Source organism: Balaenoptera physalus (genome assembly GCF_965194825.1).
Source record: "Balaenoptera physalus genome assembly, chromosome: 7".
Classification (NCBI taxonomy): Eukaryota; Metazoa; Chordata; class Mammalia; order Artiodactyla; family Balaenopteridae; genus Balaenoptera; species Balaenoptera physalus.
Window position 1 is genome coordinate 68,011,644 of NC_138886.1, and position 26,704 is coordinate 68,038,347.

General features: G+C 38.9%; 1 protein-coding gene across 3 annotated transcripts in view; it reads left to right on the top strand.

The window, feature by feature from the left end:
• ADAMTSL1 (ADAMTS like 1) overlaps positions 1–26,704 on the top strand; it is a 473,568-nt gene that overhangs the window by 216,567 nt on the left and 230,297 nt on the right. For all 3 annotated transcript variants that reach the window (XM_082467989.1, XM_082467990.1, XM_082467991.1), the window contains 3 exons: positions 2,738–2,822; positions 19,861–20,162; positions 26,176–26,305. In XM_082467989.1, the coding sequence (XP_082324115.1) occupies positions 2,738–2,822; positions 19,861–20,162; positions 26,176–26,305 (517 nt within the window). The remainder of the gene's footprint in view (positions 1–2,737; positions 2,823–19,860; positions 20,163–26,175; positions 26,306–26,704) is intronic.

Below are 26,704 nucleotides of genomic sequence, written 5' to 3' on the forward strand. Positions count from 1 at the left end.
ATAAACAAATGGGACCTAATCAAACTTAAAAGCTTTCGCACAGCAAAGGACACCATTAACAAAATAAAAAGACAACCTATGGACTGGGAGAAAATATCTGCAAACAATACTACCTACAAGGGATTAATTTCCAAAATGTACAAACAGCTCATACAGCTTAATATCAAAAAGAGCAAACAACCCAATCAAAAAATGGGCAGAAGACTTAAATAGACATTTCCCCAAAGAAGACATACACAGGTGGCCAACAGGCACATGAAAATATGCTCATCATAGCTAATTATTAGAGAAATGCAAATCAAAACTACAATGATATATCACCTTACACCAGTCAGAATGGCCATCATTAAAAAATCTACAAATAATAAATGCTGAAGAGGGTGTGGAGAAAAGGGAACCCTCTTGCACTGTTGGTGGAAATGTAAATTGATACAGCCACTATGGAGAACAGTATGGTGGTTCCTTAAAAAACTAAAAATAGAACTACCATGTGACCCAGCAATCCCACTACTGGGCATATACCCTGAGAAAACCATAATTCAAAAAGAGTCATGTACCACAATGTTCAGTGCAGCTCTATTTACAATAGCCAGGACATGGAAGCAACCTAAGTGTCCATCGACAAATGAGTTGATAGAGAAGATGTGACACACACATACAATGGAATATTACTCAGCCATAAAAAAAATGAAATTGAGTTATTTGTAGTGAGGTGGATGGACCTAGAGACTGTCATACAGAGTGAAGTAAGTCAGAAAGAGAAAAATAAATGCCATATGCTAACACATATATATGGAATCTAAAAAAAAAAAAAAAAAAAAGGTTCTGAAGAACCTAGGGGCAGGACAGGAATAAAGACGCAGACGTAGAGAATGGACTTGAGGACACAGGGAAGGGGAAGAGAAAGCTGGGACGAAGTGAGAGAGTGACATGGACTTATATATACTACCAAATGTAAAATAGATAGCTAGTGGGTAGCAGCCGCATAGCACAGGGAGATCAGCTCGGTGCTTTGTGACCACCAGAGGGGCGGGATAGGGAGGGTGGGAAGGAGATGCAAGAGGGAGGAGATATGGGGATATATGTATATGTATAGCTGATTCACTTTGTTATACAGCAGAAACTAACACACCATTGTAAAGCAATTATACTCCAATAAAGGTGTTAAAAATATATATATATAGGAAGAAGTAGCCACTGATACAGCTGACAGAGTTCGGTTCAAAAAGACAGTAAAGTATTAAAAGCCTACTATTAGTACCAAGCTGAATTCTTCATTATTGAAAGACAGGGATGGTTTGAGCTGTCATAGACGGCTTCATTGACTGAGTCATTTATCTAGGGGAGGTGGGCTAGTTGTAAAATGATGTATGTATTTTTGGAACCATCTTCCTGGATTCAAAATGTTAACAAATCCTTTTGGCTTTGGCAGTTTTACATCAATATTTCTCACTGGCTTTGTTTTCTGACCATAAACAATTGTTGTGCATAGAGGGTAAGTGATGCCTCTAACTTAAAATAGTCCATTCTTTATTCGCTCGTCCTTTACCCAGCCACTTCAGAGAAAGAAAAGCAGTTTGTGGTTAACTATCAAGAATAAAATCTGGGGACTTCGCTGGTGGTCCAGTGGTTGAGACTTTGCCTTCCAGTGCGGGGGGTGTGGGTCCGATCCCTGGTCAGGTAGCTAAGATCCCACATGCCTCGGGGCCAAAACCCAAAACATAAAACAGAAGCAATATTGTAACAAATTCAATAAAGAGTTTAAAAATGGTCCATTAAAAAAAAAAAAGAAGAAAATCTGGATTTTCACAACTAAGTAGTAAGTCTGGCTCTCTAAACATCATTAAAATACCATATAATCCTATGGTGTATGCATATATAGACATATTTCTTTCATCTTTACAATTATTTGTTATAAAATGGTGATAGAGCTTCACTGGCTCATACTGTAAAGGCAAATATGCCTATAAATGACCCTAATAAATATGTCAGAATGGGAATCTTGGCATTTACTTCTGTAGGAGCAGTTATTACCTCCCTCTTTCTTTTTCTCCTCCACATTTTTTTGCTAGGAAGTAGTTAGGAGGCTTGTTCTGAATTGTTTGGCCAAAGCTAAATAAATAGTTGAAGCAAGTCAAATTACGAGTTGTGGACCCTAAGTTGATCATATTCCAGTTGTCATAGAGCCTTGGGTTGGTATTGAATGAATCAGATGCCTAAAGCAACATTTTGTGAATTTCAGAGTGTCAATTTTGTTTGTTTTTCACAGTATGGAACAGATCACACTTAGCCAAAAGGCAAAAGAAAAACAAGTTAGAATTTATGAAAGTATCACAATATAATCCATTGTACTTTGTGTTTGTTTTAAAAGGTAAATAGTGCTCTATCTTTTCAACAGGAAATGGAATCAAAGATACTTCGATGACTCTTTATACACATACTGAGCTCTAGAGTTATGATTTTCATAATAAAAAGACTTTCCTTTGCTAATCAACATAATAAAGGGGACTTATACACAGAGACTAGTGTTATTAAACATTTTAAAATCTGATTTTCATTTTCTTCATATAACTATCATCAAAGGCAGAAATTTACCTAAAAACATAGTTGCAGTTATTTACATCATAACTTTTAGGTAGTACAACATCAAGAACTGGGGAGGAGAAAATGAAATTTCCCTGAAATCCTAAATTGGTTCTAACCTCTTCTCTTTTGTGTGCATGCACTTAATTCTCAGAAAAACTTCCGGTAGAGGCCAAGCTACCATGGTACAAACAAGCTCAAGAACTTGAAGAAGGAGCTGCTGTGTCAGAAGAGCCCTCGTAAGTTTTCAACCATGAGTTGTTCTGCTTTTGAAGCTGACTGGTTTAAAGAAAGCAGTGTCTTGCTGATTGTGGCTTTCATGGGTTCTGAGCTAAGTGTACTCCTCTTACCAAGGGTGGAATGAGGCTTTGGGGCTGTCAAGTTGGAGATTTATCAGTTTCAAAGTGTTTCTCAAAACATGATTGCTCTCTAAATCTTTTCAGTTATGAACTAAGAAAATGAAAGTGTAGTGCCTACCCTCTTCTCCAAAATCTGGCCTCCTGTTTTCTTTTGCCAAGAGGCCAAAGGTGAGAAGGTCCAGGCTGCATCTGATGATGTAGCGTAGATTTGATGTGAAAGCCTAGGCAGCTTTTTATACTCGTTATCTCGCAGCTTTGCAGTATAGCCACTCACAAAAATGAAAGGGTAAGTGAAACATATCCGAGGTCAAAGGAAGCTTATTAGCTTTTCCTTTTCCTCTTCTTGCTGGGATTGGTATCAGATGGATACCAGGTCTTTGCCCCACTTGGTCAAGGTCCCACACTGGCTCAGTTTGATCAAGGCCATGAAATCTGTAAGACCACTAGGCACAGATTTTCCAGATACTTCAGAAGAGGAAACAAGGAAGAGAGACAAACCTAGGTTGATTGATTAATTGACCAATAACTGTATATCGATTCTACAATACACTGATAGGCCTCTCTGCTGCATCATTTTTAAAAATACAGGAAAGCACTTTATTGATGAATTTCATCTATGACCAAAGCAGTTTCTCTGACTGATGATTTCCTAGATTGATTTATTTAATCCAAGTACTAGGCTCAGTGCTATGCATTGGTACCTAAGACATGTTATGTTACCCACCCTCCAAGAGCTCACAGTGTAGCATTCAGGATACAAAATGGTTTCCAAATTCAACCTGTAGTTTAAATTTTACTAAATATAATATATAAATTAAGATTATAATTTATATATTCAAAAGCAATTTAGAACCTCTTCTGAGTCATCCTGTTTGAATCTAAATCTGATATGGTTTGCCAGAACACAGATTGCGTTCTGAATCACACCCTAGACATCAAGAGATTGAAAAAGAAATCCAAAATACAGATTGGTAAAATGAACAAAGTTCATTTGTAAAAAAAATGGTACTTGGTTTCACAGAAAAATGGTTTATATATACGGTAACACATTTCTTACTTAAAAGGATAAGAAGCAAAACATAGATTATTTCTGAATCATAAAGTTGCTGCAGCATTTTGTTTGCAACTTCTTTGAGAAAAGGCTTTAAGAAAAAGCAACTAGCCCCTGCAGAACTTTGGAGGAAAGGCAGTGGTTAAAGATACAGTGCAACTTTTATGTAACTATATAAAGGCTTAAAACTTTGTTTCTCTCCTGCCAGTACCTGGCTTGACAGACCTTCTTGCTGCTGGAGAGGAAGGAAGCAGTTCATTTTAGAGGGGTATTAACTCTTGAATCCGCTAAGGGGTCCTATTTAAGACACGGAAAGATGCCATGTAATTGGAGCTTGTTACTCCTTACACGTATTCCTAGATTAAATACATTTAAAGCCAGATAGGTATTATTTTACCTAAATAAACTCTGCTCTCCTGTACATTATATTTTGTCATTTGGTCTAAAGCGTAATTCTGGGAGTAATATTGCATTATGACCAATGTTAAATAATATAACAAAGTTTAAATTAGATCAAGACACTTTATACTAATAATTAAAAGTCTTTCTCTTTATTAGATACCCCTCAAATGAAAGCTGTAAGTAGAGTTTAATGCTTCTGCAGAAGCATTACATAGACCACGTTCAACTGTATTTTGTAATGAGTGTTTTCCACTAAAATTCTGATTAAGATGCATTATGCGTAACTTTAATCTTAACAAAATCCCTAAAGTAGTTAAACACATAGTTTTAACCATTGAAACTATAGCCATATATTAGATTATTAAATTTTACTCTTGGTGTAATGGAATTGCCATCTTGGCATGATTAATCTGAATTGAAGTAGATTGTAATTGGAGTGCTAATGCCGGGTAAAGGAAATGTACACTGTTATGCTCAGAACAATAATTACTTTTATACAAAAATGAAATAAATGACAGCTGTAGAATAATGTAATGAAAGGTATGTGGTTTCCACATTTTAATACACTTTACATGTTTACCGCATTGGACCCTAGGAAAGGTCCTACGTGTCACATTATTTTTTTTAATTGATTTTGAATTTTAAAAACATAATTTTGCAGGGTCTTAATCCTTTCTTTTTTATAAACCACACAGACTAGTTTCTGAATGTATGGAACAACCTATAATTACTCTCCATAGTATAATGAAAAAATGATACACTGTCAGCAAGTCTTTCCTTCCCCCCACCAAAGAGACTCACATTGCTTAAATTAAATAGTAATGTTTAGAAGCTGTGGTTGTCACTTCTGAACTAATACAGAGAAGCAAGAACAGTGGTCCAGGACTATTATCTCTTGCTTTGGCTCCAGTTAACATGGAGAGTTCTGTAATAAAACAGCAAATATCATTTACTTCCCCTTATGTAGAATAAAAATATTATCACCAGCCTGTCTCATTAAATACTATGGGAAAATCAGTAGCTTAAAGTCTTTAGTATATGGAGATACCATTATTGAATGTCAGATGCTTTTGGTAACCCCAAAATGAAAAAAAAATTTTTGGTTATCACTGTAGCCAAAAATATGTTTGAAAGCAACCACTCTAAGACATGTTTAGAAGAAAACTATAGTAAAAGACTGAAAACTGAACTGCTAAGAAATAACTAAAACTTTATAGAACAGAAGTATGTTACATATTCCGCTAAACTAAATGCCATGCAGAAGATACAAATAACAGTTATTAGTCTCATAGAATAGCTGAAATAAATATCAATACTGGGTCACATGATAGTAATGAACTTACTATTGATGAGATTCATCTTATGAAGCTGCAGCTTCATTTATAAATGCTTTTAGACATTGTTTTTTCCTCAGACCTGGTTTACTTACAGTGTATTTGATTCCTATGGTACAGAGGTAGGAATATTGTGATGAGTATATTTTCTTGATCTGCAGAAAATGATTTCTTAACCCACTTGTGGGAGTCCTGCGCTCTAAACTGACTTTTCACTGGTGGCCATAATTTGCCTTTAATCCACACACATGTTTTTATCAGATTTTCCTGACGACCTACATCAAGAATCTTTAAGCAGCTTTGTCTCTCTTAATTGGGCAGAACAACGTGAACAAGATCCAGCCCCAAACTGAGACTAAGGGATGGGGGGCTTTAGCTAGTGAAGCTGATAAAGCACAGACAACCTTATAAATTCACGCAATAAAGTGAACTTGCTTCCAAGGATGTCAGCTGAGAAATCCATAGGAATCCCTGCTACACAATTAACATGGAAAGAATTATGGTTTGAGATAGACTTGTACAAAAAATTAAGATTCTGGGAGAGTTGCATTTTTCTGAGGGTAATAGCAGTGCCATGCTACCACTAGAAAGGGGGAAACGGGAGAGGGACTGACAGAATTCCCTTCTGCTGTTATTCAACCTATGTGTTTTTGAATTTGCCTCCAGCTGATGAGAGTAATGTTAGATTTAGGACACATCATTGAAATGCCAGCTGGTTGCTTCCACTAACAAATATATGGAAATAGCTTTCTAGGTATTTTTTGAACCCTCAAAATTTTACTTTGGTTTGGTGAGAGATCAGAACTGCATTGTGGTCATACAATTATACTCATTGATCAGATAGAAGCTAAAGAAATCACTGACTTGATTTCGCATCTCCTGCTTTTATACCTTCCTTTCAGTCTTTGTTGGGATGTGTGTATAAACAGCATGACCACTTCAAGCCAAGTACACAGCATGGCCACTTTGACAGCTTAATTTCTTGAGCAAAAATGAAACTATGGTGACTTCTAGGACCTGTCAAGACAGCTGTCTACTGCTACTGCGGTTAATCAGCTGGCCTTCTTAGAAAACCTAATCTGACTTGGAATAGGAAGAAAATTTTTCATTTTCTTAACTCCTTCAAGCCACTAACAAGCCACCCAGTGCCCTAGAAGGTGATGGCATGGGGGCTCTCGATGCCCTGCCTTTCTCTTTCTAGACTTTCTGCTCTCTGAATCAAGTCATCCCAGGGAGAGGAAGGTCGGACTAATTGGGCATCTAGGGAAGTCAGGTCCACCCCAGAGTGATTTCAGTTGCCAGGAATTCTGCTTGGTTGGCTCAGAACATGTGACGGGAGACAGGTGATTCCCTTGGGTACCACTTGACCAGCACCGCTATTTTAACTAGCCATCCCTCCATCAAACCCCAGCATACACCAAGTGGAGACCCCTAACAGTGCTGTCCTTTCAAAGGTGGGATTGGGTGGTCCTCTGTGCCTTGATCTTACACTTAAAAAATGTTGACTTATCTTATTAGATTTTTCGTGAACAGCCTTACTGCATGGTTAGGAAAACATTTTGGGGCTGCACCACAATACCCAAGCCTTAAATGTATTGCCACAAATAACCTTGGTGTGAGCCATATTAAAAAGGAAGACGAGGGAAAGCAAGTGGGCAGAAGGCAGAGGTAATATCTGGATGCCAGATGGCATCAGCTTAGTGATGGGGCTGATTCAATAAGAGGCAAAGGGAAATTCCTGTCATGCATCTGTGTGAACAGAACCCACAAGGAATTAAGATACAGACAGAAAAGCCAATAAGAGTCTCCATGGTGATCCTATAGTCATTAAATGGTTTGTTTACCTTGGTGAAAATAGTATTTAAATATATAATATTTATATAATATTTAAGCTATATGTTTATATTAGTCCATATTTATATCCAGTAAGTTGTCTGAGAATGTGGATGGCTTAACTCAGTGGTTAAGAATGTGAATTCATACTTTTTTAAAGTGGTTAGGACTGTTAATTGTGTGACACGTGATTTTATATTTTCCCCCAAAGGATATTTAGGGACTCAAACCTTGGTAATGGATCCAGATAGTTTTGCTGTTCATATCCTCAATACAAGGTACCTCAAGTACATTCTCTTTGTGAATCTCAGGCCACAGAACATAAAAAGAAACATCTTCTATATAAAGAGAAACAGATATATCTCTTAAGAATTAAGAGTCACCTAAGATCAAGAAATGTAAACACTATTTGCAGATCATTAAACTCTCAGAAAGGATGTTCAAGCAGAACATGGCATTAGAGTTACGGGATAAAAAAGCACAAAAGCATTTAATTTTGATTTGGCACATGGCGGAGTGAAAGCCTCATACTGGCCAGACTGAATGAGCCCTTATCCCCATAACGATCATGACCTCTCTCTTTTCCAACTCCTTCCTTTCTGGTCTCCCTGTCTACCCAAATCGTTCTTATCCCTTATATCCTCTGCAGAATGCTTAATATAAATTCTTTGGCTGATTATGTATTTTAAATAACACTGGACCTGCTAATTGTTCACACCTCCTGATGAAAGAAGCTGAATTCACTCTTTAAGTCACCTGCTCTGGGCCAGACTTTGTGTCAAGTGCAGGTACTGTACAAAAGAAACCCAATAGTCCCTGCCCTCAAGGAACCTTGAGTGCATGCTTACCACAGGCATGATAAGATTGTGAGCAAAGTATTGGCCAGCCAGCCACAGACTGAACAAACGAGCCAGCCATTTTGAAGAAATGCCATTTGGTGTTTGGGTACGCACAGCGCGATTGTGTTATTGATTTCACAAGGAGTGTAGGAGAATTATTTATTGAATTCCCAAACTCTCTCTACTACCCAATGTTCCTCTGAGCTACAATATCAGGATAGTTAAGCTAGTACATGGTAAAAATGCACAAATATGAGAAATGAATGAAAGAAGAATGCAGTAGACACTGAAGGGGCTTGGGGGGGATATAAATGTAAACTGGGGGTTCGCAGATTATGATAGAATTTCTGTGTATCTGACTTTGACTCCAAAACTAGCACTTGAGGAAAGATCATTGTATCTTTTTATATAGCAAATGATCAGATATTTTGTATCAGTAGATGTACCTCACTAATCCTTTGTAGGTGTTGAAAATACGCTACTGAAACCACAGATAATTTCCTAAAATATGAAATTTTTTTCAGGTACATCAAGCTGCCAACTGTGTGAGTTGGTGAGGGGGGTGAGTCTGTATATTTGTGTGCTCAAACAAGAATACAGCCCCGCTGGAATCAAAGTAAAAAGCACTTTAACTATTGATCAAAGCTACATGCATGGTAGCAGCAAGCACAGTGGTGAAAAGTGTGGGCTCCAGGGACGGGCCTCCTGGGTGTGAATCATGGATCCCCCAACAGTAACAGGGAACCCTGACAAATCATTTAACCCCAGAGACCTTAATTTCCTCATTTGAGAAACAAACATAATGGCATCTATATCACAAGGCTATTTAGAGGATTAAGTTATGTGTAAAGTACCTGGTATGCAGAAAACTCTGTTTAGGTGTTAACTGTGGTTATGATTGGACCTTTTCCAGCATCATTCATCTTCTTAGAGAATATTTAAGAAAGTAAAATTGTATAATAATTACTCATTTACAAATGGAGAAATTGAGGCAGGTCTTATCTCTGTCTCATACACGTTGTATCATGTGACATGTGAGAGAACCACAAGTAACCACAAATAACCCCAAATTCAACTAGTGGTTCCCCAGCTAGCACCACCTTCCTGCGTCTCCTCTATACTTCTGAGGCTCTTTGAAGACTCACTTGTAAGCAGCACACTTTGAATTTAGCCAAGAATTTATCCTAAGGGACGAGGGTTAGTTACCTTTATTTGAACCAAAAGAAATCTATAGCAAATGGCAAAAATTAATTAGGAAAGTTTAGAAAATGCTCGGATGGAAAAGCATCCTCTCTCAACTCTGAGTTACGTCCAGTTGATACCCCAAGCTTGCTCCCAGCATTCACTGAGACAGAAAAATCAATAACAAATTCAAGAGAGCAGACAGAGCCATTTTTATGTAGTCATTAGAAAAGCCTTTCTTGCAAACCAAGAAGTTCTAAATTTGTCAGCCCCTCCTACTGTCTCCACTTAATGCTCAATCTGGAGCTACTTTCAGAACTAAATCTGAACTACTGCTCAGCTGAGCCCTAGAGAGTGGCAAAGACAAATTAATGGGATCCTTGTGTGCCAAAATACAGTATGGACCCTGTCACCACCAATATATGTTAAGTCCATTAAGGTCATTTTTAATGAACTGAACTTTTCTTTGGAAAGCTTTGCCAAACTTGTTGAATTAAGGGAAAGAAACCTTTACAAAATTGCAAGATAAACTAATTCCACTCCATGTGAAGAAGAAATGGTTCATGACAAGTATTCTGAGTTTACAATATTTTAGATTTTTATCCAAGTCAGAGAAAATAATATGCCTTAAAATCTACCTTCTTTTATTAAGCTAAGAACTCCAAATGCACTAATAGCATTGTAAGCTATAATGGCATTTTAGTTCCTGGGGTATGGCTTTTTAAATCATCAGACTAGCCTTAAGGAAAACCAAAATTTTAAATCACATTCTGTTCACATAGGTCAGAAAAGCAACAGAGAGAAAGATGGTCTGAAACGAGTGTCGTAGCCTCATTTTTCATTGGTGGAGAGTGCTTTGGCTCCATTTGTATCTGCTCATACAGTTAAGGGTCTATCTTCTCTTTTTCCCAAATCTCTGTGTGTAATGAGTTTTAAAGAATGGGCTCCTCTAAACTAGGAACAATTCCATAATGCTCCAGAGTCTTCACTGTTGGGTGGCTGGTTGTATAATAAGGCAGTGTTAGACCAGAGTCATGTATAAATTACTGAAGGCATCCTCTGTCTCAAAGCTGCCCCAAATCCTTTTATTCTATAAAGCAGCAGTTTTTATTGAGATTTAACATAAGTATGATAGACACAGAACTTAAACTTGTCTCAAGCTACATGATAACCCAAACCCCATCAAGATGAATCAAGGCCAGCACATACTGCCCAAAGGCAGCTATTAGAAATATAAATAAATAAGCCCATGATAGCTACTAAATCTGGGCACAATCACTTTTTGAAAGACCCTAAGAAACTTTTAAAACAGGAAAATGGTTTCAGATTTTCCATGCCAATGCCTGGAACTTAAAAGTATGATTTAATTTCTTTGAAGTTTTAGGCTATTGCCTCTTTATCTAGCTTGGTTTCAACCTCTGGAGCCAAGAATAAGCCCAATATCAAATCACTCATAACATCAACCCTTACCCTCCTATTTACCCATTCACTTATTCATTTGGAAAGAAAATGTATTTTTGAGCACCTATTATGTGAAGTTCTACCTTCATGGAGGTTTGGTCTAATAAATGAGATAGTTATTCCATAAAGATTCACACTTGATTATCAAAAACTGATCAGTGTTATAAGAAAATGAAGAGGTTCTGTCAGAGAATCTGACAGGGGCCCCCAAAAGGTCTGGGAGTCCAGGAAGTCTTCTTTGAGAAGGGACATGTCAGCTGAGACCTGTAGGATGAGCGGAAGTTATTCTAAGCTGAGAGAAGGGAGGAAGGTTATCCAGGGAGTGATCCACACATGCCAGAACCTTGAGTCAGGAAAGAATTACACACATTTAAGCAAGTGAAGGAAGACTAGTGTGTCTGGAAGCTAGTGACTGGGCTGGGGGTGGGGAGAATTGTAGCAGATGAAGGTGGATAATGGCATAATATAAACCTGGGTAAGGAGTTTGGCTTTGTTTCTGGGTATAGCAGGAACAATGAAAAGGTTTATATTTTAAGAGCCCCCTGGCTACAGCATGAAGAAAGAATTATTAAGAGCTAACAGAGGAAGAAAACAGACCACTGGCTATTGTGGTTGTCCAGGAGAGAGCAGATGTTATCATCAATGATCTGGCTTACATGGCAGCCTTAGAGCCAGGACAATGAGGTGGTAAAGAGCATGGATTCTATAGTAAATGGCCATGATTTGAATCTTGAGTCTGCCATTTATTTAGCAGTATGACCTTGGGAATATCTGTGTCTCAATTTTATCATCTAGAAATTGGGATGAAAATATAACTGTTAAAATATAATTTATTTTTGTTAGATATATAATTTGTCAAAATATAATTTTCAGAAAGGTAAAATCGTGATTTATAAATATAAAATGAGCACATGTCAAACTTTTTATTTAACTCATGAATTATGACAGAACCAATAAGATGTTAAAACTAGTTCTAATGTGAATTGGATTTAGAAAAGTTTATATTTTCTATCAGACAAAATTATTTGCATTGACATGAACAGAAAAATAAGTTCCATCGCTATGAACGAGAAACATCTACATCATCACTAGCTCTCTACAAGGAAACTTTCATCTCTATGGAGTTGCAAAATAGACTAGCCAAAGACAAAGACTCACAGTTCCATAGAATTTGACAGCCCCTGAAAGTCTGCTAGTAATCTTGTTTGTCCATTTCACAATGTTTCTGACAGTACCCATCTCCTAACAGTGTTATAATGAGCTAATATATAGAAATGCTTAAAACATATCAGTGAACATTAGCTACTATTGTTGTGGTTGTTGCTGTTATTATATCAAGGTGGTAGTAGTCGAGATGGAGAGAGGTAAATGAATTTCAGATATATTTTTGAGGGAGAATTAATAGAATTTGGGAATCGTTTCAGAGTGAGGAATTAGGGAAAATGAGGGGTCAAGAATAACTCCTAATTTTTCATGTGAGCAATTAGCTACCCAGTTGAATCATTTGCTGTGATGGAGAAGGTTGGAAGAGGAATCGGATGCTAAGAAAGGGAATCAAGAGTTCCATTTTGGACACTTTAAGTTGGAGATACCTTTGAAATATCCAAGTGAACATGTCAATCAGGAGAGATGTCAATGTGTACTGGTTAAGAGCATGAAACCTTACTAGGTGTGTGGCTTATATCTCAGTTTCCTCATCTGTATATTAAATGGAGATAATAATAATAAAATATATATATATAATATATATATAATATATATAATAATATATAATATATATATAAAATGGAGATAATAATAATTCTTTTCTCATCAGGTTATTGTTAGGATTTAACAACATTTATTTATAAAGCACTTAGAAGTGAGTTTTAAGCATTTCTATATAAGAAGCACTGCATAATTTTTTGATAAATAGATTGTGTTAAATTAATGTTTATTCCTTTCAAAGAGTAAAATGGCTTGCTATCCCAAATCTTACTTTAAAAAAAAGTTTCGATATGAAGCTCAGACAAAAGGTCTAGACTGGAGAGTAAATACTTAGAAGTTGCCTGTACTTTGGTGGTATTTGAAAACAAGAATCATTGGTGAGCACATCAGAAGACCGCACCAAACTGAGCCTTCAGGCACTGCAGTATTTAGAGTTTGAGGAGAGGAGAAGGATCTAGAAAAGGAGCCCGAGAAGGAAGTGACCAGAAAAGAAAAAAAAAAAACCTGGAAAATTTGGTGTCATGTAAGTCAAGGAGAAAGTAATTCAAGAAAAAAGGCACAATCAGGTGTGCTGGATGCTACCGGAAACAAGATAACTGAGCACTGGATTTGTCGGGAAGAGAAGACAATGTGGGACCAATACTCTTAAACATTTATTATCAACTGTCTTTTTCCTGGCTTTTCTCTTATTGTTAAAGAAGAACAACATCCTGATGGTCAAGAGGGTCCCTCCTTTAGTAAGATTCCTTCTAATATCTTTTTATTTATTTATTTATTTTTTGGCTGCATTGGGTCTTAGTTGTGGCTCGTGGGATCTTTCGTTGCGGCACGCGGGCTCTTCGTTATGGTGCATGGGCTCCAGAGCACATGGGCTCTGTAGTTGCAGCACATGGGCTCTCTAGTTGTGGCGCACAGGCTCAGTGGTTGCGGCACGCGGGCTTAGTTGGATTCTTAACCACTGGACCACCCAGGAAGTCCCATCCTTCTAATATGTTGTCTGGAACCATATTAGAGGAAGCTGGGTCAGACCTACAAGAAGAGTTTAACAGAGTACTCATACATACGAGGTCCTAGGCTTTGAAAGAGCCCAGTCATCTCTGGCTCGTTGGAACTTGGAGAGAACTCTGATCTCCTGCAGCATTTCCTTCTAGTCCAGAGTCTCCTTGAAAGGAAAATGTGCTCTTTAATGCAGTCAGCCTTTCTTCCCCCACTTCCAGCACTGAGCATTTCTGCAAGAAAGCCATTGAGGCATTCTTGCCGAGGCCAGCTGCCTCTCAAAGAACCCAAAAGGGCATCACTATCATCAGAAAAAGAAGTCAACTACTTGGAAAATGCCACTAAATATTGCTGTCCCAGGACTGCCTTAGAATGTTATGGAGTTGGGTCCTTCCTTCACATCACTGGTTAGCAGCACTAGACGGGGCAGTCACTGAATTTTTTTTCTTTTTTCAAATAATTGTATTGGTGACTGCATCAAAATTGTCATTTGTTTTGTCATCTTAATTTCTAGAACCATTCTATTCTTGGTTATACTACTAGGCACCTTACGGTGCTGAAGACCCTCACAACTCAGGCATGATACTTAAGGATGTGAGGAACCTATGAAAACAAAGTGGTGCTATTAGATGTTTTGTAGAGTGATGTCCTGGACACCTTTGCAAAATTTTGCTTGGAGACTTCAATATGCATTTCATAACCAGCATGAATTATTTGCAATTCCAGAGAGTTGTAAGCTAACAGCTGCAGTTGAGAAATATTTTCATAATTCCACATTCAGATCAAGTATCCTTGACTAAAGAGCTTTCACAATAAGTTAGATTCCCATTTATTTGGAATGATTTAGGTGTGGTTCTAAGTGAATGTAGAGGCATATTTTATAGAGGCATTTTAATGCTTTAGCTATATATATATATATATTTTAAAAGCTATAGAATTTATTTGTATTTCACAAGTTTTTCATGTACTTTCTTCATTTTTTTTAATAGTTCTATGAAATTTTATCACGGACATAGATTCATATAACAACCACCACAATCAGGATACAAAACTGTTCCATCATCCCCCCTAAACTGTCACCTACTCTCCCTTTATAACCACTTTCCCCACAAACCAAGCCCCTAGTTGCTACAATGACAAAAGAATTCATAAATAAGTTTGATTTAAAAACACAATGTCAATGAATTAGGTGTATATATTCATTAATGAAATTGTCTAGCTTTGTGTTGAAAAGCCAGTGATTACTTCTCGTACAAACATGAAATGCAAAGCTAGCTATATTTTTAAATAATCATTTTAAGTTTGTCTTAGTATGATGGATTTTTTTTTTTTTTTTAGTATGATGGATTTTATAGGTAAATCACTTTAAAACTCCTAGAGTGATTCAGTTAGAGTTGCCTGCCCTTTGTAACATTCCAAAGGTTTTTTGTTTGTTTACTAGTTTGGAGGATTTTTTTTTTAAACATCTTTCCTTTTAATTTCATTGAGAGACATTGAATAAATAACTGCGTAGATGAAAGAATGTGTTTCCCTTTCCCTCTCCTAGTTCCTTTCCCACCCAGCAGCAATTATTTTTTTCTCATAGATCCAAATGCCTCTTCGATATAAATGCCCAAATGCCCAAATTCCCAGCTAGGTTTAAGTAACTGCACCTTTTCCTAAAGATTTTACTATCTCAAAGATTGTCCAGAATCAGGAGAAGAACCAACTCTTCAAAACTAAAGAAAAAGAATAGAGAAAGATTGAACTAAAAATAAGATGAGGTAATATGAAATACCATTTTTACCAATGACATATGATGATTTTTTGTCCCCAAATGACATATTTTTGTAAAAGACTTAATTCTTAATTTGGTATAGAATTACTTATACAGTATTTTATTTGTCCAATATACTCTTCTCCAGATCCCTCTGTGGCCACTGGTTAGGTGAGAAAATTTTAGACAGGGAATAATCATGATTCTCATGTGAATATAAAATAAACATCTGTCAAAGATTGTATTTACCTCATTGATTAATGAAGAAACCAGGAATATGTTACAGCCAACTCAACGGAAATTTAAAAGAACCAAACATATTCAGGCAAATAAGAATAGTGAAATGAATTTACAAGTAGATGCAAAATGGGTCTATCCACAGGACAACCAGTTGCATTCCACGAGACACAATTAATCTTCATTTCTATGGGAAAGAATCTCATGATCAATTTCCTGCAATTTAAAAGTTGTAAAATAACTCACAATGAAAGATTTTAAAATTTTATAATAACTAGGAACAGTGCACTGAACAGAATATTCAGTAATCTTTGGGGTCTCTTTTAAGTTTTTATAATTTTTTTCTACACTATTCAGTTCATTCCCTCCTCTCCCCTCACCCTAAAATCACCAAAAGAAAGAGGAAAAAGAAATCCACAACCCCTATCAACTTATAACTCAAATGTTATAAGATTGAAAACTAAACGAAAATTAAGTATTTCTAATGTGATTTTCTGCACGTTTCAATTTGCATTTTGAAACTAGAGAATGGGGTGAGGCTCGTAACAGCATCAAAATAACACAACTATAGAGCTACTATACTGTGCTACACTTATTTTGAGTAATCCCAATGATATTTTTTTTAACAAGCACTCATATGAAAGGAGGAGAGAGGAAAGGAAGAGGAGAAAAGAAAAAAAAATATCAGGCCATGTGTGTATAAAACTAGAGCTAAGTCTGGCTAATATCTGCAGGAATGTGAGACTAACCAAGAGTGAATTGTTTCTCTTTAGCATCATATTAATAAAATAATAGTTTTTATTATTTCAGTCCATGCTTCTGACTCCGTAATAGCCACTAATAAACTAAACCACTTTGGGATTTTACAAGTGAATTTGATTATCACTCTTTTCTATTTCGTAATAAGGACTGTGGTAACACCTCTAATTAAAGGATAAGTATTTTGGTAGTGAAATGAACAATGAATCTTGCAAACAGAAGACCAGACAGAAACATAAATTACTTATTTGCCAGGGATCTGTTCGCTTGTTTGTTTTATCCTGGAGATGGGAAAACTAAATGCAGAAATCATATCAATCATTTCTGAAGCTCAAGCCCACCTTTGAAAGAACTCACTTATCCAAGCCATTCTTCATTCATCTGGCAATAGTGCTGCTAACCAAAATAATTTTTAAATTACCCAAATTAAACTTCAATAATACATTGTACATCAAAACGATTAATATACTGATTTTTAAAAGACACGTTGACTCCATTTTAAAGGTCCCACTTTAAAGGTTCTAACTCAGCAAGAACTACTCAAGATGCATCTTCTAAACATTGCAGTTAAACCTCCTAGCTCATATGACTGCCCTCTCACTGACCTTGCTCCCTCCCACTTGTGGCCAGAAAGCTCAAGATAGTAAATACAGAGTTGGGAGATCTAGGGATGTGGGGGAAGGTTTCACATGAAAAACAGTTATTATTCATTTGGCCGTTTGCACTATTAGATATTTTTCTTTTGAAATACAATCTCCTGCCTTCAGTGAGAGAGAATAGTATATCATCCAGTGTATGCACTAGAGATATTAGGATGACTGCCAAAAGACAGCACCACTTAAAGACCAAATTGTTCTTAATTGGTGTGAACTTGATGAAGACCTAAGGATAGTGGGTTGGGAGATAAGCCAGTAAGGCTATTTGACACTTGATAAGGTTCTCGCTTGGGAGACATAAAGTAGATTAACCCTAAGTATCCCGACAGTCAAAAATACACACATACACCCTCACACACATATTGCTTTACTTTTTTCATTTAGATGCTACTTTAAAGTAAACAAGTCTCAATCATTGCAACGAGTTCATGGGGCTTCGGTAGCACCCCTTTTCTACTTTGTGTGCTTTTGGTGTATCTTCCCAGTCCTGGAGAGAGAACAAATGCAGAGTGATTCATGTTATAGGCAAGGAGAGCTGAGGGTTTCATTTGTGCAGCCTCTATATTCTAGATTTCATCTGGGACTCACTTTTTATCTAGGAGATAATCCATAAAGAAATCAATTTAGCTATTTGTCATAAATTTATATATATAGGGGAAAGATGGAAACAGAGGTTATTGCAACAACAAAGACTCACAAACATGGCCCACAAAGACTAAAATCTTCCCTATCTGGCCCTGTACCGAAAAAGCTATTTGATCCTTGGTCTCTTGGAATAGTCACTGAAGAGGGCTATTATAGCTGACAGAACAGTAATCCTTACTGCATTGGAAAAGCTAATAGGGTGCCACCCTTTTTGAGATCTTGTCATCTTCTTCATTTGAAAACAAAATTCAGGACCACATTATTAAACAAGCATTATTCATCACTATTGCCAAAGCTGGCAGACTTATCATTTGCTTCTGGGTTTTCTCTTACATATAAAATAGTTTGGTATGTATTTTCTTTTCTGTCCACACCTGAGTTGTAAATTTCAGTGCTTGTGTATTTGTTATGATCCTTGTTCCAGGACTCAGGCAGATAGATGTGAATGTGTCATAAGAGGGTTAAACTTATTTCGATTGCAGATTTTGGTTTTATATTCCTAAAAGACTGCTACAGGTAGCATTATTTAAAGAGGGAAAGACATTTTAATCTTTTAGGATACTGTTTTCCCCACCACGTTCTCTAGGTGCCAGGAGATGGTCAGGAATTCAAAAATGAAAGAGGGAGGTGACTCTGTGATGAGAATTTCTTGGGAATAATTCTGGGTGATGCTTCCTCCCTCATGCACCTTCCTGACAAGGTTGTATGTGACCTTCGTTCACCCCTAGGGGATGGCTTTTCAAAGGAAACAAGCATCAGGCCTTTCTTAAAGGGACTCCCTCCATGCCTCAGACACCATGGGTCTGGGTCTCCGGGCCAGTCCCCCTGCTCTGCACACAGCCCAGGCTCAGGCCCAGGCCACATCTTTGTTGGGCTTCTTCCAGTTTGAAAACTTGGATAGGTTTCCTGTTAGAATTTCAGTTTCCCTACACTAGATAGGAACTATTTTCACTTGCTGGGATTTAATGCTATAACCTTCTTATCACTTCTTTCCTTTTCTGCCAAAGTCAAGGTTAAAGAGCCAGGTTTGCATGCCTCCTCAGCATGACTCCCTGTTCAAAAACAGAAGGATCATGGAAAAGTAAAATTTTTTTTAAATTCCAAAGTCCTTTCTCCAGATTATTATACTAACTTTGTGAAAATGTTAGTGGTTCCCTCTGGGCTTTTTTTTCTAGGCACTTCTCAAGGTCATTGCAGATATGGCCATTGTTGATTAGTGGGAGGAAAAAAGCCTGTTTTGGAATTTGGATATTGTCCTACATTCTAGAGAAACTCAGAGAAAAACCAAGTTCTCCCTAATGTGGCTTTTCTCGGTGGGGAGGCGCTGGAGGCTGTTGAACAAACTCGTATGAATGCAGAGCCCCTCGTTTACTGTGACATGCCTGTGGATTTAAATTTGTAGCAGGGCTTTTCTCTAGGATATAAAAAGAATTGCAGTCCAGACTAATTCAAAGAATGTGTGAGGAACAAGGCTCTGCTCCATTCTTGGAAACTTACAAAAAAAAAAAAAAAAAAAAAAAAACCTCTTTCTCTTTCTGTATATAAATAAATCTTGGGAAGCACATTGAGCAGAAAAGCAAAGAAAGTTACAGAATCTGAAATCCAGACTAAAAACAAAACAAAAAGATACTTCCTTGAATATCTCTAAGGGCTGATTTTGTTAGAGTTTTTAGTATAAGTATTAGTCTGCTGGAAGAATAGCCAGCATCTGCAGGAGACACAAGTGCTGGGATTTAGACCGATAGAGAAGAAACCAATTCCCTGCTCCAAAGAGCTACCACTGTGGGTGCAAAGCAGGGAGAAAGCAGGTGGTCTGTGGCTGGAATGTCTTCCAGCTGGGGGTTCATATGACACTCACGAAGAAACCAATCCAGAAACAGTGGCAAATGAGCTCATGAACTACACCGAAGCGCCCAGCACAGGACAGAGTGGCTGAGCCCTGAGCACATCCTGGGACGGCACTGGGCCACGGTGGCAGGTGGGATGCGGACCCTCCCAGTACCCGCGGTCTCCTGCTTGGGGCTTCTCATCCTGTCCTCTTGTCTGCTTGCGGACTGCAGGTTCATCCCAGAGGCCTGGTCGGCCTGCACGGTCACCTGTGGTGTGGGGACCCAGGTGCGAATAGTCCGGTGCCAGGTGCTCCTGTCTTTCTCTCAGTCCGTGGCCGACCTGCCCGTTGACGAATGTGAAGGGCCCAAGCCGGCATCGCAGCGCCCCTGCTACGCAGGACCGTGCAACGGGGAGGTTCCTGAGTTTAACCCGGAAGAGACAGATGGCCTCTTCGGTGGCCTGCAGGATTTTGACCAGCTCTACGACTGGGAGTATGAGGGCTTCACCAAGTGCTCCGAGTCATGTGGAGGAGGTAAGAAGGGGGAATCTGGCTCAGATCTTTGCCACCGTCTTGTCCTTTTTCTGTTAACTTCTCTCTCTGCGTGCAACTGTGTCACGTGATTGCCTCTAGTCCAAGCATGATAAGTAGGGGGAGGAAGCCATTCTAAATGTAAAGCGGACTGAATGAAACACAGATGTATTCCTCTTTGGGCTTGAGCAGCTTTTAGACTGTCAGCTATGAGTAGCCATCACGAGTAATGCTTTTACTTCTAGTTGTCATTCTGACGTTTTGCACTATATCTTAGCGTATCTGACTGAGAAACAGAGTTGACACTGACCTGGCAATGCTCTCAACATTTACTTTTATTTATCTATGCCCTTGCCTCTGTGCATGTGGTATGAACCAAGACCCAAGATGACAAGCAGTCTGCTGTTCCCAAGGACAGGGCACAGCCCATCTGATTTACTCAGCTGATTCCCAAAGTAATATCTGTTGACAAAGGGAAAGGGTGTATAAGGACAATTAACACTGTGGTTACCCAGAACTGGAAAGGAGTTTAAAGATTAAACCCTGACCCCACTGCCATTTTATAGATGAGAAAACTGAGATAACAGAGAAGCTGAGTGACTTTTTCAAGATCACACAGCTAGTGAGTGACATTTGGGACTAGGCCTGCTGTTTATTTCTCTGTCAAGGGCCTTTCCATCATACCTCACTTCTTTAAGCATTTAGAGAGTTCCCAAGGCTTTCTCACTGAATGAATATTATTTAAATAATGTTCAATGTTTCCATGTATACTGACCTGGTTCTCTTAGGTCTAGTTCATGGTGATAACGGATTCAGTGATTTTTCTATTTCGGGTGTTAGTAATGGAACTGTAGTGGGAGAAGAAGGCATTTTAAATCAACAATTAATTTTTTAACATTACGATCTTTCGTACCACTGTAGAAAATACATTAGATGCCTGTCACCACTGTCTCCCATGTCTACTCCCAAGAGAGATTTTGATAGGTGAGGAAACGCTAGCTGATTTCCCATCAAATCCCTGTCACTGGCTCTCAGTAACCCCTGTTGTCACATTAAGGGTCTACATTCCCAGCAAAGTTTCTTACTTAATTGGTATAAAAATATCTATATTAAAATTATTTCCCCAAACTGCTTTCTAAACCATGACATTTTGGAAACTCTTCTATAAAAGCATCTTTTCTCATTACTGGGAATGTCAGAATACATGTTGTTCTGACATGTTGTTCTGCCCAAATTGTTCATGCGTAGTTGAAAAGGAATGGATAGTGGAACAAGTACGAGCAGAGAAATCAATTTTCTCCATTAGGTCGCTTCGTAAGCATTTAATAGTCTTGACCTTGAGGTTCTCGTTTTTTTCTAAGTCTTCCAATTTCAAACCGTGGAGTTCTTAAGTGTTTTCATGGAGAGCCTATTATTTTAAAACCTAAGATTTTCCATCTGATTCTGGAAGACAGTTTCTTGGAACTCCGCTATAATCCATGTTCCTGTGGTGCCCTCCACTCACAACGAGGACATCTTTTCTTCCATGCTTAATGAGGGAGAGGTGTTAAATAAGCTTTGGTGATCTCTGAGCCCCAGCAGGAGCTCAGAGGCCAGGTGGAAAGGACACAGCAGTGGCTTACAGTTGCTTCTTTCCAACATAGTGAACGACTCAAGAGTCCAGATGGTGTGTGTTTATCCCCAATTTCCACGATCACCTGAATTGAACAATCATGATCTTTAGTCTAAAATGAATGTGCTTTGAAACAAATTATTCATGATCTCTCAGTTATGATTCTCAGTTATAAGTCAAGCCTGGAACTTTATGAGCAGATGGGGAAAATGATGCTGTAATGGAATATATAAATGACCAGATACTTTTATCTTTAAGATTCTAACCATTTCTGCTGGTCAACCAGGGGTATAAAATTCAAAGCGTAGAGAGTATGTGGAATGTTTTTCATTTAAAAGGTTTTCAGAAGCTATTGATCTGGAAATAAGATTTGTATATTTCATACACAAATGATGTCGGCTTGTAGGAACTGAGCATCTTTGTATAACATAAAGTGTACATCATTTATATCCAGTTAGGTCTTTAACTGTCAACAACTGTGCACACTTACCTACAGTTGTGTCACTGTGCCAAGGTAATATATCTATGCTTAAAATGTTAAAAGTTGAAAATTCCAAAGTGGTGAAACTATGCTCGGGTCACATGGTCCATATGATGCCCAGACACACTAACAAATTATTTTGGTATACGGGATATGTATATTTTGAAGTCATCGTTTGGCAGTAACATTTTATGGTACTACCAACTTTGATCTTTCACTAAAATATAACCCACAAGGTTGAAGATATTTTTAATCATTCCTGCTGAAGCCAATCAAAAATCTGCAGGATTAACACATAGATTTTAAATCAGTTTTGGGTTATAAGACCAGTCGAGCTAATTTTATTGTTTTTGCAACCTCAAGAGATGAAATCGGATAGACACAAAAGTAACCTTTCACCTAGCAGAGGTAGCAACCAGAAGGAACTAGTTAGTAATTTAGGCCGTAGTTGGTGGCTGCGTTTCCCCAAGCTGTCATCAAATATCGTGTAACAATTATGCTATTCTGGGAGATATAAACACTGAAAATCCCATTTTCTGGAAGATTGAAAGTGAGTCTAACCTGTTCAGATCTGTGTCCTGTTGTCTCACTAACATCTCCTGATTATATTTTAATTTTCCATACGTGAACGGATAGGTGTGGTCAAGGAGAGCGGATTTGAACCTGAACAGCTTTATTGACCTCCTAGATGGTAAAATCGACGTTAAAATCTAGCTGAAGGAAAACTTGAAATTGATTTCAGCAAGTATACAAGGTGAAATCCTGTGCATCTTGCTCCCTTTTCCTTTTGAGTCCTCTCCTTTTGCTTCTGTCAAGAAAGGAAAACTCAGAATCAGAAAGGACCATACATACACGTGTGTTCTGTGTTGGTTTAAAACGTCCTTCTCAGTGCAAAAATTAGCCCATCTGGAAAGTAGCACAGACCTGATGAGCTAACTTCTCACATCCGGGCCCGACTGCCCTGAGCCAAGTATACTGTGAACTGACAGGTGAAGTCTTCACACGTCTTCCCTCTCCAACTTCCCACACCCCCATGCCAGGGCTGCTCCCTCACGCCACGTTGCTTCCTCCAGGCCCCCATTCCTTCCCACCGCCCATTGGCCCAAATTGCACGCTCTGCTTTGGAATGCCCTGCCCTTTAGGCATCTCATTTGTTAATGCCACAGAAGTTTCTTGTGTGTTGACCACAGGGCTGGTCCCAGATCCTCCTTCATTACGACGGAGCTCTGCCCTTAGCCTCCCGCACCCCAGGCCCCGTCTAGGAATGCTATGACAACAGACCCTGAATGCAATGTTGCGGAGGCCGAGGGCATCCTTCTAGAAGACGTTAGAATAGAAGGTAGTAACTCTAGAATGCTTCTTAATCTCAGCGTTTCACCAACCCGAAGGTGACTTTTATCCTGAGCTAGGATTATTGGCTGGGCTCATGTAAATGTGTTCTATGTGTCTCAGAAGATTACTGATGTCATTTTAGAAACTTTAACCCTTGCAATCCCATCCCATGCAGTCCTGAAAGGACCTCAGTTCTCTAAACAAGGATTTCACAAAGTGGAAACAGGTCACATTACTCATACACCCCCAATACATGCCCTGCCCCAAGCAAGCCTTTTCAAGTAAGGCAGGTGACAAAAGCCCTGTGGTCACTTCCTGCCTCAGGGATTGCCAACTCAAATTCATAAGCTTTTCAATAGCTGACTAAAGCCAAAATATATTTTATTTTAGAGTAACATTTAGAATCTCTGGAATACTACCAGGTAGGCAAATGAACTGAAACCTTAATTTCAAACAGAATCACAGCTCTAGATTCTGTATGGAACAGTTTGCCTCATCTAGTGCCTTGTCATCATGACCTTAATAATGCCAGACTGTTCCGGTGGGAAGTATCAATGAAGATATCAACAATTTCTTGTGAAGTGTTTTGCTATATCATCATACCATGAATTCCAAGTGGCTCACTCCAGCTGCAACCAGGAGGACACCCTGGAGTCAGCATTCCAGAATGTGATGGAATATCTTGAATGTCTAGCATAAATCTCAAATGCTCCACCCTGAACTGGCCGTGATATATTCAAATTAAATTTTTGAAGCTCGTAAAAGGCTTAGAAAAAAGAAAACTGACAGGGAAAATATTGTGACTGATTTTTTTAATGTTTGATTTGTCAGACTTACTAGGAAAAAAGAAAGGCGATTCTGATCCAGGCTTTAAAATGTCACTTTTTAAATGGTGGCTTGCTGAGTGACCTCTCTAAGTCAGTGTAACATCACCTCGGAAAGCATCAGCCTGTTGATTGGGGTGATAACTTCTTGGGGAAACACAGGGTAGATAGGAGGAGGGGAGTGGCAAGGCTGAGAAGTGATAGGTCTGTCGTACTATGTTAGGTACTATCTGATGAAGCAATGCAGAAAATTTTAGAAATAAAATGTATGTGTATTTATATATAAAACTATTATATGGATGGCCACATACTCTGCTATAACTGCATACAAATATTTAACAACACATAGGTATCTTTAGATGTACATATCTTTATATATATAGCTATGAATGACTGAAAGCAAATTATCAGGAATGTCCTGTCTCTCTTCTTCTTTAAACTGAATTCTGCTGAAATGATTCCAGACAAATGTCTAGTTTATTCCTGAAGATCTCCAGCAGATATAACATCCTCTTAGTATTTTTGAATGTTAATTTTGTCAGTCATTAAAGCTCCAGTGCTAAGGCACAGCCACTACAGTTTCACCATTTATCTATCAACTGTATGACCTTAGCAAGTCTTTTCACCCTTCTAAGCCTCAGTTTCCTTATCTGTAAAATGGGGATAAAAGCGGTGCTTGCCTCATGGAGTTGTTGAGAGGATTGAATGGGGCATGTCAAGATCCTAGCCTCAATACTTGGCTAATAATGTCACTCAGAGGATTTTTGCTACTGCTATTATGACTGGGAAGCAGGATGAAATGTCTGGATATTACATTAAATTAAATTAAATTTAATGATATTAAATTCATTGGACCAAATTAAAGATCCATTCATGATAAAAACTCTCAACAAAGTGAGTATAGAGGGAATGTACCTCAACGTAATAAAGGCCATATATGACAAGCCCACAGCTAACATCATACAAAATGGTGAAAACTGAAAGCTTTTCCTCTAAGATCAAAAACAAGACAAGGATGTCCATTATATCTGGACACATGGTTACATGTGTCCCTGTCCCATGATAGTCTCCATGAGAGACCCTACACCCCACCTTGGAAGAGCCGCCAAGTAACCGTGTGCCAATCACTCCTCAAACTCCTGTTTTACTAGGTCTGTAGTTAGGGGTGTGTGGGTGGCAATGGGAACATTGTCTTCCATGGATGTCACTCGTCATTAGGCATCTTGTTCTCTTTCTTTGTTCCAACCTCCCAAGCTGCTCTAGGTCACTAAAGAAACGAACCCGAATCAAAAGGAAACCAGCAAAGCCCTAGATGCAAGGCCCCAGAAGCACAGCAATTTACAGAATGCTGGATATTCAAACACGGCTCTGGGCCTGCCTTCCAAATACAGTCATCTCCTGTTGATTAGAATACAATGTGTGAAGGTCTTGGGGTCATTATTTTGGTCATCCTGCTCCCCTTCTGCTTTAAATTATCCTGTTTCAGCATTGGCGGCTGCGTAGCCGGGTGGCATCCTTTCTAAGCATTTCAGCGATACTGGGAGCAGCCTCCGTACTTTGGCGGAGTTGCCCTCCTTAACGGGCACAAACTTGTGAGTGCTTTCTCCAGACGGAGCGATGCCTGACGAGATGCGCAGCCCCGGACTTTCAACTGCCTGCCACGCAGCGAGTCGCCCCAGTCGCAGAGACCTCCCGCCAGCTGCCCTGTCTACACTTGCTCGCCGCCCACACGCCCACTCTGGCCTTGACAGTGTGATCTGTACACAGGTGTCCAGGAGGCGGTGGTGAGCTGCCTGAACAAACAGACACGGGAGCCCGCGGATGAGAACCTGTGCGTGACCAGCCGGCGGCCGCCCCGGCTCCTGAAATCCTGCAGTTTGGATCCCTGCCCGGCAAGGTAAGGGGCGCACTGGCCGCCCTGCTGCCCAGGAGCATGTTCAGAACGGGGTACGTCTGTCCGTGGGCAAGACCAGAACGCTTATTGTTACCCAGTGTTTTGAAAACCAATTAGCATCAGTTCAAACTTTTAGTCAAATCCACTTGAATTTAATTGAAACCAGGGCTTTGGAATTCCAGCCCAGTGGTCACGCTCAGGGTCCAGAAGCTCATGCTCCGTGCACTGAAGCAGAGCCCCGTGGTGTGGCTGGTATGTGCACGGGCCCCACTGCTGCTTTCTCCTGGAGGGAATGTGAACTGACCACAGGCTTTATGGTCTCTGCCACCTTTCAGCCTGTGCCCCGAGCCCTCCCACCCTGGTAAAAGATTGGCTTGTGGATTGCAGGAACTGAAGGATCTG